Source organism: Sander vitreus, chromosome 21 (assembly GCF_031162955.1).
Source record: "Sander vitreus isolate 19-12246 chromosome 21, sanVit1, whole genome shotgun sequence".
Classification (NCBI taxonomy): domain Eukaryota; kingdom Metazoa; phylum Chordata; class Actinopteri; order Perciformes; family Percidae; genus Sander; species Sander vitreus.
Genome location: NC_135875.1, coordinates 25481272 through 25495768, shown reverse-complemented (window position 1 = coordinate 25495768; position 14497 = coordinate 25481272). Strand labels below are relative to the sequence as shown.

The 14497-nt window shown below is 43.0% G+C and overlaps 1 protein-coding gene across 1 annotated transcript; it reads right to left on the bottom strand.

The window, feature by feature from the left end:
* Nucleotides 1-422: 422 nt before the first annotated feature.
* On the bottom strand, nt 423-1268 carry LOC144536735 (paraneoplastic antigen Ma1 homolog). The gene has a single exon (XM_078279996.1). It carries the CDS (start codon nt 1266-1268, stop codon nt 423-425), a length of 846 nt encoding a protein of 281 aa, XP_078136122.1.
* Nucleotides 1269-14497: the final 13229 nt, after the last annotated feature.

The following is a 14497-nucleotide window of genomic DNA, read 5'->3' as shown; positions in this document are numbered from 1 at the left end:
AGAGGTTGGTTTGACTGACATGATAGAGACCTGTTTCCTCAGTTTTTTTTACTTCTTTCTTTAATGCTTGCAGGTCTTTATCTTCCATTGAGGCCTCTGCCTCAGTAGTAACTACAAGCTCTGGGACATGTGATGGAGAATATGGCATGGTCGAGCAGGCGGTGAGCCTGGTCACTTGCGATTTCAACTCTTGTACCTCGGCTCTGAGATCTTTTATTTCTGCTTCTGCTGGTGTCATAACAGTCTTAACATGCGCAGCTTTAGTTGGGTTCAACTCATGCCGGGAAACCTCATACTCCTCTTCAGTACGGATCTCACGTAACAACTGTAGGAATGTGGGTGGCTGAGCTCTTCGCTCCCTAAGCCTGAGGTTTAAAAGCATCATGTCAGCTCTGGTGCCTCCTTTTAATGAGTTGATCAAGTCACGCTTCTGCCGAACTAGATGGTAAGCCTCCCTTCTGGATCACTTTATTCAGAATTTTATGCATCCGTTGTAGAAATGCTGAAAGCTTCTCATTAGGGTGCTGACACAGCATTCTAAAGGCAAAGTAGAGCTCTTCACCAGTTTCGGGAGTTCCAAAAGTATTCTCAATCACGTCAATGTAGTCGTGAGGGGTTGCCTCTGGGTTGTTGAATCGAACAGCTTGCAGGATCTCTAGTGCAGGGCCCTTCACGCTCTCCATTATTTTCATCCTCTTTTCTCTGTCTGGTCGATCACACTCCTCTATCATCAATCGAGCTTGCTCTAACCAGTTATCCAGCTGTTCTTCACCGGAAGGTGTGGGGATGACTCCTGAGAAAGTTCGTAACCTCCGGAATGAGTTACTGTCACTGGCAGACTTGGATGTTCTCTGCATGATATCTCCCACCGCTCTAATAATAGCTTCAGGTGTGGATGCTTGAAGCGAAAAACCTGGATCAGGTACTTGTTGCTGCTCCTGAGTAATATTCATGCTTTGTGTATCAGTGGATACATTTTCCTCTTCCGAGGGTCCAAAAATCCTCCATGGCAAATCACTGCCCTCAGGTAACACATCAAGCGGGATGGTTTTTGGGTTGACTTCCTCTTTGCACTCACATAGCACAGTTAGGCTTTGACCCTGAGGATCATACATCCTTCCTCTGACCCTCACACGCCCAAGAGCTTTTATGGACTGTAGAGTTGTTTCAACGAGATCAACTTCAGTGTCTTCTGGGACATCTTTGACCAAGACAGCATGTGACGGGTTAATGCCTTCTCCTTTGCACCAGTGCCGTAGCTGTGTCATTGTGCCTTACGTCTGGTAACTTCACTATAATGTTTACCTGAGCCTCTGCTGCTCTAGTATTCCTTTGTGTAAGCAAAACCTCCTCTTCCCCCCCCAAAAAAAAAACAATAAACAAAAAACCCCTCCCTCACTCATTCACTTCCTGACTTTCAACCATTCACCACACACGACATTGACCGACAACAAAACTGACTAATCAATAAAACACTTCAAAAGAAAGGCACAATACGTGTAAATATTATTCGGTTTACACCACTGTTAAGCTTCAAAACCATGTAGAACGTGTATATTAACTTCTAACTTTTAATGTCTTACTATACTTACATACAGTAACGTTTAACTGAGAACTAAAGTATGTTAATCTCCCGATTAACCCCTTTTTATTTCTCTTTTAAACTAAAGCACTTGTCAGTTAAATGGCATTACTAACATTTTTGTTTCCTACAGATACTTTAAGTAGAAACTAGCCGGTCCACTGCAATTCTCACCGACTGAATCTGGTACTCTGTGCAGCATCAAAGGTGTCTGGGCACGTCAGCACATTTTTTGATACACTGAACAATATTCACATTTTCATGCAAAGTTTGTGGCAGCACAAAAGGAGCTTCATCCAGGACGCCCGTGCTTGGAACTTGAGCAATCCACAGACACACGCTGGAGCTCCAAATCTGGAGAAGTGAGCAAAGTACGTTACTCGACGTAATATTAGAAGTGCTTGGTGAGTATGCTGAAAGCAGCAGCCAATCGAAGGTTGATGCGCAGTCTCTGCTGCAACAAATACAAACAAAAAAGTTCTTATATTTACCCATCACATTTGGAAAATTATTTCAGGCGAGTGATTTTGCCACACAGGGTTTGCAAAGCCCAACATTGTCAGTCTCTGAGTGCATCAACCTAATTGAGGGTCTAAAAGAGCTTTGCTCGGTTTAGAGACAATTCGGGGTGTGATTTTGAGCAAGTAATGAAGCTAACAGAAGAGTTGATGCAGAAAAATGAAATCACGAGCTAGGACCAGAGTGAGAATGCTCCCAGCAAGGCTTGCAGGATCAGTGGTCACAACTAGTTTGGGGAAAGCAACAAGTGTGAGAAATGATGATGACCTAAGACACATATGAAACAACATCCTTGACAGACAGCTGACAGAGATGGACGATCCAAGAGGATCAGTATGGAATAATGAGGGAAGCAGCAACTTTTCTCCCACAGTCTAAGACTTTTGCAGAGAAGGATTCTCTGCGGGCCCCGTGTGATCACTTTCATATATTGGTTGAGGATGCTGAACTAACCGTATTCAATGAGTAACTGCGTCGGAAAGTAGCCAATGGCCTGGAATTTCCATCCCGCATGGAAGCATTGGACATTTGTGCTCCTGACATATTTCCAAACCTCAACAAACTACTTCAAGTCATCATCACCCTTCCCATGACTTCTTGTAGTGTTGAGAGACTGTTCTCCACTGCAGGTAGGATAAAAACGGACCTCAGAGCATCCATGAGTACTACCCGCATCCATAACCTGTGTCTTTTGTCCTTTGAAAAAGAACTCTGTGACTCTTTGGACTATGATGAGATCATTTCTGTTTTCAACACTAAACCCAGGCGCTTGTGTCTTGTTTTGTAGAATTGAAGTGATTTAACTAAATTGTGTGTTGTGTATAGCTGTATGCCTTATAAGCTACATTGTTTAGATTAGTTGCTATTTTGGCACGTAAGCTTAATTTCCACCAGGCTGATTACATTGTATATGGTTGAACATAAATTAGGGAGTGTGTTGTTATTTATTTCAAACCGTGCTCTGCTGTGAGTTTTCATTATTTGAATTTCTTTTACTTTTAGCCTAGTTTATTTTCGGGTGAACTGTCTTTGCACTGCTCACTAGCCTGAATAAAATAGACAAGGTTATTGTCTCTGCTGGTTTGTCCAGCCTTTATTGAGCTCTGTTGGTTGAACATGTTGTTTAGATACTGTTTTGTTATTGCCTTTGCCGAATATTGCAAAGTATAGGTGTCACTATTTATGCAGTTTGTCTATTCCTTTTTCTACTCTCTGAGGTTTAATTATTATTTAAGTAATTTTTTTTTCTAGGAAAAACTATAGGCCCACTCACTTTTGCACTGGCCCGCCCAAAATACAATTTCTGCCTACGCCACTGGTCTATATCCACAACGTTCCAGTTCTGGGATTACTAATTTACAATTTTATGTTTATTTAAAGTGACTATATATAACTTTTAAATGTTTCTGAAACTGTGTAATGTTCCATCTGATGATCATAAATGACCTGTAACAGCAAACGAGACTAACAGTGAAAAGAACACTATTTTTATATAGTTTTTAGTAAGTACTTTTCCCGGGTCCGATTTTTCCCGCAAAGTGAAAAAAGTCAAAGTGATTTACGGCAGGTAGACGGCGCTACAGTAACACATTCTGACGGGTCACAGATTTCGCCTGAACACCGGAAAGCCTGTGTTAGTGAGTATGCAGGTAAAAGGTAGCAGGAGATGTCTTTATGTAGACCTAATTGTGTTTTAATGTTATTTTAGAAGTTATCTGCTGTAGTTATGGCTGATACTGGGGCAGGGCCATCACAGGAAAGAAGGAAATGAAACGAAGAACACCTAAAAATGAAAAGGAAATAGTGAAAGACGATGTGCGAAACCGAGTCAATCTTGGACGAGCTTTCAACAGATGGAGACAATTACGGGATTGCAAATGATTCAAAAATGTCTCTGAATTGGCCCTCAGGTACGTAATGTCTATTTCATTCATAAAATAACTTTACACTGCACGATGTGGTTGTACGTCAGTAGCCAACATTAAATTTTGTCCCCCTTCCATTTAGTGCGGACATTTTATTCCTTTTAGTCCGTGTTTGTGTTGGCCTACTATTTTATTTCCCGTTGTCCCCCTGTAACGTTACTTGTGCAAAGCGTCCGTGGGTTTCATGAAATGCGCTACATGAAGTTATTATTACGTTGGTTGCTACAACAAACTCTTAGTTTCTAGGATTTTTTGGAGCCACTACAACAGTGTTGTAGTACTCGAGATTGGTCTTGGTCTCGAGACCGGTCTCAAGAGCACTTTTTGAAGGTCTCATCTCGGAATTGATCAGATTGCTACTCGGTCCTGTCTCGGTCTGGGATAAAGAGGACTCAGGATTTTATTTCAAGACCGGTCAAGACCACAACTGCAGGGATATCACTAAATTGCCTGTTCATTGTCGGCTTTATTTGCTAACATCATTACTGTGATTGGATGAAAAACTTCCTGCTTCAAATGCAATCAATAATTTTACTCATTTCTAATTTGAAATGTGTTACTGTTAACCCCCTTCTCCCTGCCCCCTTAACACACACTCCCAACAAAGTGAATGTGGGAGACAGGAGAAGAAGCTCTGGCTGTTGGGGAGACGTCAGCCAAATCGTTGGTAATAAAATGTGTCTACCTAAACCATCAGGAGTTTATTTGTTTTCTATGGATGTTTTTATGGGAATGCAGACCTTTCTGATCAGTTTGAGGAATGCCTATGGTTAGCATTTTACACATTATTTTTGTGTCATGCAGTGTGGGACTCTGGCACTGGTCTTGGTCTTGATCTCGGTCTCAACCCCTCAAAGTCTTGGTCTTGTCTCGGGCTCGATACACTCTGGTCTTGGTGGTGACTTGGTCTCGTTTAGGTGGTCTTGACTACAACACTGCACTACAGTATAGCCACCATTGGTGATACTGCAATGACCAAAGTAGTTGTAGTGATAGAGAGTAACTGACCTGTATGACACTTACCGTGTATTGTTGTAAATTGTGTTGATAAAGGTAGAAAGCCTCTCTAGGGCTTCATTTGTTTTTAATTTAGTTATTTACCCAGAGTGTGCATGCAGTGCCCAGGGAAGGGTTTGGTGGATGAATGTATTCAGTGGAAGGCCCCAAGAAGTACAAGAAATACAACCATGTATATGATGTTTGGTGTTTGCATGCGTGCAGGGATCAGTGTCAGTCTCAGTGTGAAATTGCCAGCAGCCAAAGCCCCCCCTGCCACGCCATCTTAGCTGTGGCATGTTTGTTGGAAGCGGCTGTGGCGACGGTAGCTGTTGGTGCGGCAGTGCATCTAGGCAGTGTTGCTGCTGCTGCGGTGATGAATAGCTGATGAAACAGAAGCTGAGAGGCTGCGAAGGGGAGACGAAAGAGCTGGGGGGAAACAGAAAAATGGTGGCTTATGAGGGGATGTATGATGAATAGGCCGGGCAACAGAGATCAGAAAAAGAACGGTATGAATGCATATTTGTGTGTGTGTGTGTGTGTGTGTGTGTGTGTGTGTGTGTGTGTGGGTGTGGCCTATCAGCGCTAGATACCATGCAAGTGTAGGGGTCAAATTTGTCAAGAGGCACATTTTTATATTGTGCTTGAACACGCTTTTAGTAAAGTGGAAGGTCCAAATAAAATAGTAAAAATGCAAGGAAAGGGGCCTTTTTTTAAAAGTGAAACAAACTGTTCTCCACCCTCCCAACCCAATAATGTTTGTACAGTCCCTAAAAATGTAAAAAAGTCTCTTCCCTGCTATCTTTCTGTATAAACTATGAATTACTGAGAAAGGTATCTCATCTTAACTGCAATACCAGAACCAGAAAGAATGGTAATAATGTAAAGCTTTAAATTGAATAAAAACGAATACAGGCCTGAAAACAAATAACTTGAATTCAACCTTGAATGTGAAGAAGTATTGGAAAAAGTATTGGAAAAAGTCAATGTATGTGTGGATAGAGAGGATGATTTCTCTTCCGCCCATTCACCTCAGGGCGTGTGTGTGTGTCTTCTCCCTGGAGTAAGTAATAATGATGGTGATGATTACCATAAAAGAGACTAATTCTGGCTCTGACTGATACGGCAATACCAACACGGGAAGGCTAGCCACCCTGTTACTCATTCACCAGATGATAAAGTCTACAAATATGAATGTTTCTCTATATTATTTTCTTCCTATCACATTCAGGCTGAACCGCAGATGGCTTGGGGCAAGTTTATATTTTGATAAGGCTGGTGGAAATTCAATTTTGTGTGTGTGTGTGTGTGTGTGTGTGTGTGTGTGTCTGTACAGTGGAAGCAAAGAGAAGTTATTGTCAGTGGTGTGTGGCATGTGATCAATATTCAGTATAGAGAGTTCACGGGTCAAGCTCCAGAGAAATACACAACTTTGATATGGACCTTTGGAGCTCAACCCAGACACTGAGCTGCATTGATCGCCGACACAATCAATGCAGCTCGGGCATTCTCTTAATGTAACATAAAGTGCATTGTACCGAATCAACTATTATATTACCTTTTTTTCAATTGTTTACGTTTCTTTCATTTTACCTGTCTCAATTTGTTTTTTCAACCCATCTCTTAAAGGGGACATGTGCTTTTCCGTGTTTTCTGTCATATCTACAATGTTACAATGTTGGATTTTCATAAACATTTTCAAATAATGAGGTAAATGTATTTTGAGCCAATCCCTGTGTGCTAAAACATTCAGATTTCCAACTATTCTGAACACTCAACAGTTTTTTCTACTCTCGACTAAGTGTTACGCAACTCTAAGCCGGCCTTCTATGATTGGTCATCTGCTCCAGGTAGGCAGGACTGTGTTATTTTTAAGCCACTGCGGTGTTAACATTTTCCCATGTACTGTAGCTATGTGCTAACGGCAGTAAAATATGTCATCTTGGCTGCCAGTGTCGTTAAATTCTCCCCAAATCCGTGTCACATTACTCCGGAAACATTTTCTGTAGTAGTTGGTTTAAAAGCCTTTATTTGGGATTTTTGACAGTAGAAAGTGATGCTTCATTCCATTACAATCTAACTTAGATAGTTAGCATACTGATAACTATTAAGTAGCTACATGCTAACGTGACATAGCTGTAATCTCAGCTAGAACACGGAGCGGAGGCTCAGGAGTTTCTAGGAAGCTCGCTGGCCAATCAGAGCAGACTGGGCTTTGTCGGGAGGAGGGATTAAAGAGACAGGCGCTCCTACAGAGGGTGAATACAGGTGCAGCAGCCAAGGGCAGTATGAGAAAAATAAAGTGTTTTTAACATTAAAGCATGTAAACATGTTCTAGTACAAACACAAAATACAAGTATAATCCTGAAAATGCTATATAATAGTTGCCCTTTAAGAATTACTATCTTGTATAGCTAAATTGCATAATCAGATATGTTGTGTATTGGATTCGAGCAGAGGTGAAATCCAACATGGCGGCGCATTGGTTGCTGACAAACGCAACAAGATGAGACTAATACTTTGGGATTTAAAACTTTTTTCCCGGATTTAAACAATTTAACATAGCATTGACTGCCATATACTCTATACAAGCTACAATCCGACTGCACTCTGGAGGAATTAACGGACTTGGAGGCCTATATTGACGACCACTATCACCACCTTCATTCAACTATGGAAAACCCACAACCTGTAAACAAACCTGACTCCAAGAGGAGAAAGAGAGACTCGCTGGATATGTTGGTTACAATACACAAGGAGTTAAACAACATGCGAAAAAGCCTTGAATCTGCCTACAATCAAATCGAAACACTACAGCATTCAAGTCGGGAGCTCAAAACTTCCTGGTAACAACACTCACCCAGCAAATGAAAAACGTCACCGCCGAAAACAAACAGATGAAAGAAACAATTCTAGACATTCAAACATGCTCGATGCACGATAACCTCATCTTCTCAAGCATTCCAGAAACATCACCCGATAATCCAGAGTTACTCAAACTACCCACTGACTTGTACAAAATACTACCTTCCACCGAGTTCACCGTCTCGGCAAACAACAGCAGGATAAAACTAGGCCCATCATCGCAAAATTTTAACACTATCAACAAAAAGAACTGGTCAAAAACAAAGGAAAACTTCTCAAGGACACCAATTTTGGAATGAACGATCAATTCCCACGGGAGATAAACGAACAAAGGAAAGTTCTCTACCCCATACTAAAGGAAAACCGAGGAAACAACATACGTGTAGTATTGGCAGTTGATAAACTCTGTTTAAATGGACAATTATTCCGAAGCTCTGAAATAACACCTTGGCTTTTCTGAATAAATGCACAATCATGCTATATTTTCTGACACCCCTGTAAGCCTACAGAATTAGCTAGCCCATCGTCTACATTCTGCTGTGCCCACACTCTCTTTACTTGCTCTCTTTTTTTTCTCTTGTTCAGTTGTTCTCTTTCTATGGTGAGCTCTCTCTCTCAGTCTCCCTCTCTGTCTCTCCCTCCTATCAATCACTGATAAGGCATGTGCCTTTCTTTGCATATTGTTTGTTTGTTTATGTCTTGTCTTTTTGTCTGTCCTTGTCTATATGTGTAAAGGTCCCCTTGTCCAGTGTCTGTTTGTTAGCTCTGTATTCATGTTTTACATCACTACTACATCTCAGCTTAACCCCAAGCAAAAAAACGCTGTAAAACATGTTATGCGAGATATGACACACATCCAGCCAACACTGATGAGCAAAAACACACACGCCATATTCCCTCAACCGAACCCCTCTATCCCTCTCTCCCCTTCCTCTTTATCACTTTCTATGTTTCATAACCCACATATACGTACTAGCCCACAACTCTGATTTACCTGACATACACACATGCAACCACTTAACTTGATAACATGGAATATACGCGGCTTCCCTAACCAATCCAAAAGACAAAGTAATAGATCACCTAATAAAACTAAAGGCTGATATTTGCTTCCTACAAGAAACACATTTAACAGATTGAAAGATTTACAGCATTTTAAATTCAGCCAATTTGACAAAATATACTCTTCAACATATAACAGCAAATAAAGAGATGTCTCAATCTTAATAAATAAAGATATTCAGTTTTCATTAAACCAATCCATCATGGACCCAGACGGAAGTTTCATCATCAGTAATGCTACTTTCAACCATACAACATTTACACTGGCAAACATTTATGGCCCTAACAATGATGATCCAGCATTCTCCCACAATCTTTTCTCCATATTATCAAATTCAAACAATCTCATCATAGCAGGAGACTTCAATACTGTCATCAGTCCCACAATTGACCGCTCAGGCACCTCTGGCAACTTAAGAAACTGGCATTCCACTGACACAATAAAGCAATATATGGGGGACTATGGCCGTAGCGACAGTTGGAGAATGAGAAACCCGTCTTTAAGGGAATATTCATATTTTTCAACAGTTCACCAATGCTCATCTAGAATCAACCCATTTATGATCAGTGACTCGCTAATACCAAAAAAACAACCACCAGATGATAAAGGACATTTACAATAACTTCAAATGCACCACAAGGCTGTAGTTTACCAGTTTCATTGAACGCACTGTCTGTGTTGTTTTATGTCATTTAACACACTCACACAGAAATATGGGGTTGGGAGAGAACAGTTCCTTTAATATCAACAACTTAGACTTAAAATTAAAGATAAAATCGGACTCACCAACAACACATTACAACCCTCTCAGCTTACAGAAGAACTTATGAAAATTAATAACTTCAGAATCAGAAAAGGTTTTATTGCCAAGTACGTTTTTTAACACATACAAGGAATTTGTTTTGGTGTTGTTGGTGCACGTCACACATTCTTTAGATGGAATATTAAACAATATAAGTATAGGTACAAACAATATAAGTATAAGTATATTTACACAGTATGTATTAAGTTAAAGATAAAGAGTAAATAAAGATATAAATAAAAAAATAAAGAGCAAAGAGCATTACAGCAGAGAGAGAACAGTGGCATGAAGGTGGAGTGTCAGGGTGGTTTCCGGGCCTTGTTAATAAGGCTAGTGGCGGAGGGGAAAAAGCTGTTCATGTGACGTGAGGTTTTGGTCCTGATGGACCTCAGCCTCCTGCCAGAGGGGAGTGTCTCAAAGAGTTTGTGTCCGGGGTGGGAGGGGTCGGCCACAATCTTTCCAGCACGCTTCAGAGTCCTGGTGGCGTATAGGTCCTGGAGCGGCGGCAGATTGCAGCCAATCACCTTCTCTGCAGACCGAATGACACGCTGCAGTCTGCCCTTGTCCTTGGCTGTGCTAGCAGCATACCAGATGGTGATGGAGGATGTGAGGATGGACTCAATAATGGCTGTATAGAAGTGCACCATCATTGTCTTTGGCAGGTTGAATTTCTTCCGCTGCCGCAGGAAGTACATCCTCTGTTGTGCTTTCTTGACGAGGGAGCTGATGTTCAGCTCCCACTTGAGGTCCTGGGAGATGATAGTTCCCAGGAAGCGGAAAGACTCCACAGTGTCAATTGTGGAGCCACAGAGGGTGATGGGGGCAAGTGGGGCTGGGTTCTTCCTGAAGTCCACAACCATCTCCACTGTCTAGAGCGTGGGCTCTAGGTTGTTTTGCTTGCACCAGGTCACCAGGTGGTCAGCCTCCCACCTGTAGGCGGACTCGTCACCATCAGAGATGAGTCCGATGAGGGAGGTGTCGTCCGCAAACTTCAGAAGCTTGACAGACTGGTGACTGGAGGTGCAGCTGTTGGTGTACAGGGAGAAGAGCAGGGGGGAAAGAACACAGCCCTGGGGGTGATCCGGTGCTGATGGTTTGTGAGTCGGAGACGTGTTTCCCCAGCTTCACATGTTGCTTCCTGTCAGACAGGAAGTCAGTGATCCACCTGCAGGTGGAGTCAGGCACGCCAAGCTGGGAGAGTTTCTCCTGGAGCAGAGCCGGGATGATGGTGTTAAAGGCAGAGCTGAAGTCCACAAACAGGATCCTGGCGTAGGTTCCTGCGGAGTCCAGGTGCCGGAGGATGTAGTGTAGGGCCAGGTTGATTGCATCGTCTACAGACCTATTGGCTCTGTAGGCAAACTGCAGGGGGTCCAGGAGGGGGTCAGTGATGGCTTTGAGGTGTGAAAGCACAAGGCGCTCAAAGGACTTCATAACCACGGAGGTCAGGGCGACGGGTCTGAAGTCATTAAGTCCTGTGGTCCTTGGCTTCTTGGGGACAGGGATAATGCTTGAGGACTTGAAGTAGGCTGGCACGTGGCATGTCTCCAGTGAGGTGTTGAAAATGTCTGTGAACACTGGAGACAGCTGGTCAGCGCAGTGCTTCAAGTTGGATGGGGAGACAGCATCCGGTCCGGCAGCTTTCCTGGGGTTCTGTCTCCTAAAGAGTCTGTTGACGTCCCTCTCGTGGATGGAGAGAGTCGTCACTGAGGTGGGGGGGACCTTTAAGGAGGGCATTGGTGGGGAGGCCCAGGACCCTGCTGAGGTGGGGGAGGTGGAGGTGAAGCACAGTGGCTGTAGCTGTAGGGAGGTGTTGTGGGGGATGGTGTCAGGACTGTCCTTTTGTCTTTCAAATCGACAGTAGAACTTGTTCAGGTCGTTGGCTAGGTGTCGGTCATTGAAGGAGTGGGGGGTTTTAGGCTTATAGGTGGTGATCTGCCTAAGTCCTTTCCAGACAGTCGCAGAGTCGTTAGCTGAGAACTGGCGTTGGAGCTTCTCAGAGTACCGTCGTTTAGCCTCCTTCACTGCCTTGCTAAACTTGTAGTTCGACTCTTTAAATCTGTCTTTGTCCCCACTCCTGAACGCCTCTTCCTTAGTCAGCCTTAACCTTCTGAGTTGGGCTGTGAACCAGGGTTTGTCATTGTTGTAACTCACCTGGTGCTTGATGGAACACAGCAGTCCTCACAGAAGCTGATGTATGACGTCACAGCCTCTGTGTACTCATCCAGACTGTTGGTAGCAGTCCTGAACACATCCCAGTTAGTAGAATCCAAACACGACTGGAGATCCTCCACAGCTACACTGGTCCACTTCCTTGATGTACTCACTACAGGTTTGCAGAGCTTTAGTTTCTGCCTGTAGGCGGGGATCAGGTGAACCATGACGTGGTCAGAGAAACCCAGTGCAGCACGGGGGACGGCGTGATAAGCATCCCTGACTGTGGTGTAACAGTGATCCAGAATGTTCTCCTCTCTGGTCGGGCATTTAATATGCTGTCTATATTTAGGAAGTTCATGAGTGAGGTTCCCTTTGTTAAAGTCTCCAAGGACAATAACCAGGGAGTCCGGGTGGGTCCGCTCCACGCACAGTATCTGGTTGGCGAGCATGCGCTGTGCGACCTGCACGTTGGCCTGCGGTGGGATGTAAACACCGACCAGAATGAATGAGTGGAACTCACGGGGTGAATAAAAAGGCTTACAGTTTATGATGAAATATTCCAGGTCAGGAGAACAATGCTGCTGGATCACTGTCATGTTGTTGCACCAACCGCTGTTGATGTAGAAACAGATTCCTCCACCTTTAGTTTTGCCGGAGAGATCTGTGTCTCTGTCTGCTCTGTAGAGTTGGAAGCCTGCCAGCTGCAGCGCAGAGTCCGGTATTAATCCACAGAGCCACGTCTCCGTGAAGAACAAAACAGCAGATGAAGAAAAGTCCCGGTTTCTCACCAACAGCAGTTGTAATTCCTCCAGTTTGTTGGGCAGTGAGCGCACGTTAGAGAGGAATATTCCCGGGAACGGTGTGCGTAATCCTCGCTGGCGGAGACGCACAAGCACACCGGCCCGTTTCCCTCTCCTCCGACGTTTCACTGCGTGAGCAAAGGTGAGCGCACCTTTGACCAGAATGTCAAAAATTTCCTGTGAAGGGAGAAGAAAAGTGGGAAATAAGTCCGATGGTGTTGTTCCCCTGAAGTTCACGAGCTCTTCACTGGTGAATGAGATACGGGTACCATCTGCAGCTTATAGAATATAAAGTCATTCACAGAACTCACATCCCCCAAAGTAAAATGTTCAAAATGGGCCTAGCAAACACAGGCATCTGTTCACAATGCACTTTAGGTAGCACAGATGACTATGTGCACGCCATGTGGCTGTAACCAGTTCACTCTTGCTGGATCACGGTCACTGAGACACTGTCCACCACCCTGAGCTACAGAATCCCATTATCACCAACATTCTGTCTCCTTGGTGACATCTCTGAAATCCACATCCCGCAAAAATTCAGGAATCTGTTGCTCATTTCCTAGCTGTCGCTAAGAAAGTAGTCCTCCAAAACTGGAAATCAAAGAAATCTCGCCACATCAATCACTGGACAAATTTAATCTCAGAATACATTTCAATGGAAAACACAACGCACACAGAGGGAAGCAAATGTCAGCCTTTGAAGACACCTGGTCCCCATTTCTAATGTTCAACAAAAACATAACTACAAGCCGTGCACATTAACAGATATATACCTCCTTACTTCATTATGTAATACCCCACCCTCCCTATTTCTTTACATTATTTATATTATTTATTTCTTTTCCCTTTATTATTATTTTTTATTTTTATTTATTTTAAAAATGTTTGCCCTTGTAGTTACCACTTTACTCATACACATATGCATAAGTCTGGATAGTGTGTGCCTAACATGCTTTTCCAACTCCTTTTCCTATCCGTGACCACCCAATGTGAAACAGATCATTCTACCCAATCACTAATATGTCCCTGTGCTTGTCAACTGTCCTGTCCAGTCCTGTCCTGTCAGTTCTGATATTGTCCCGTCTCACTTCCCTCTGTTGTCTGTCTGTCACCGTATGTGGTGCTTTAATCCCCCCTGCCCTTGTATGGATCCAGGGTCTTACTAAAACTGAATGGTAACGGTAGGGCAACAGTAAATGCACTGTATGTAATTCTAAATCTGAACATAACATACTGTGTATATAAAAATATATTGCTTTATTAAAAAGAAAGATGTTTAGGTGTAATGTACGCTATTTAACACGTTTTATCTTCTCTGTTAATTCTGTACACAAACAGAAATGTAAAACCATCACTTTTGGCTGGAGTTACTTGCTCTGAATATTTCTTGGTACTTTATGCTAAACCTTCCGACCGTAGGTCCCCTTAGCGGACATCCACTTATATCTGTCTTTGTTGACACCTGCCATGTCTGCAAAGAAAAGCGGAAATGATCTAAAACGTCCTCTTTGTTTTATGGCGTAAAACGTAACCGCAATTCATTATTTATTTGGCAAATAACGTTTCCATCAGCGTTTATCGCAGACAACGTATACAGATTGAGAGAAAATCCGATGAGATCGAATGTTAAAACTGTTTGTCGATATTCATGAAATTCAATCGAATCTTACTGTTTCCATAAGACATTTTTCATTCGATATTATTTCATTTGCATAAAAACGTGTGGATGGGAACAGGGCTACATTCTATGGCTGTGTCGTAGCACAGCTTAACAGCTTTAAAACCACT

What these genes read in the sequence shown, in the direction of transcription:
- LOC144536735 (XM_078279996.1), bottom strand. Translation starts at nt 1,268, where the DNA reads ATGACACAGCTACGGCACTGGTGCAAAGGAGAAGGCATTAACCCGTCA.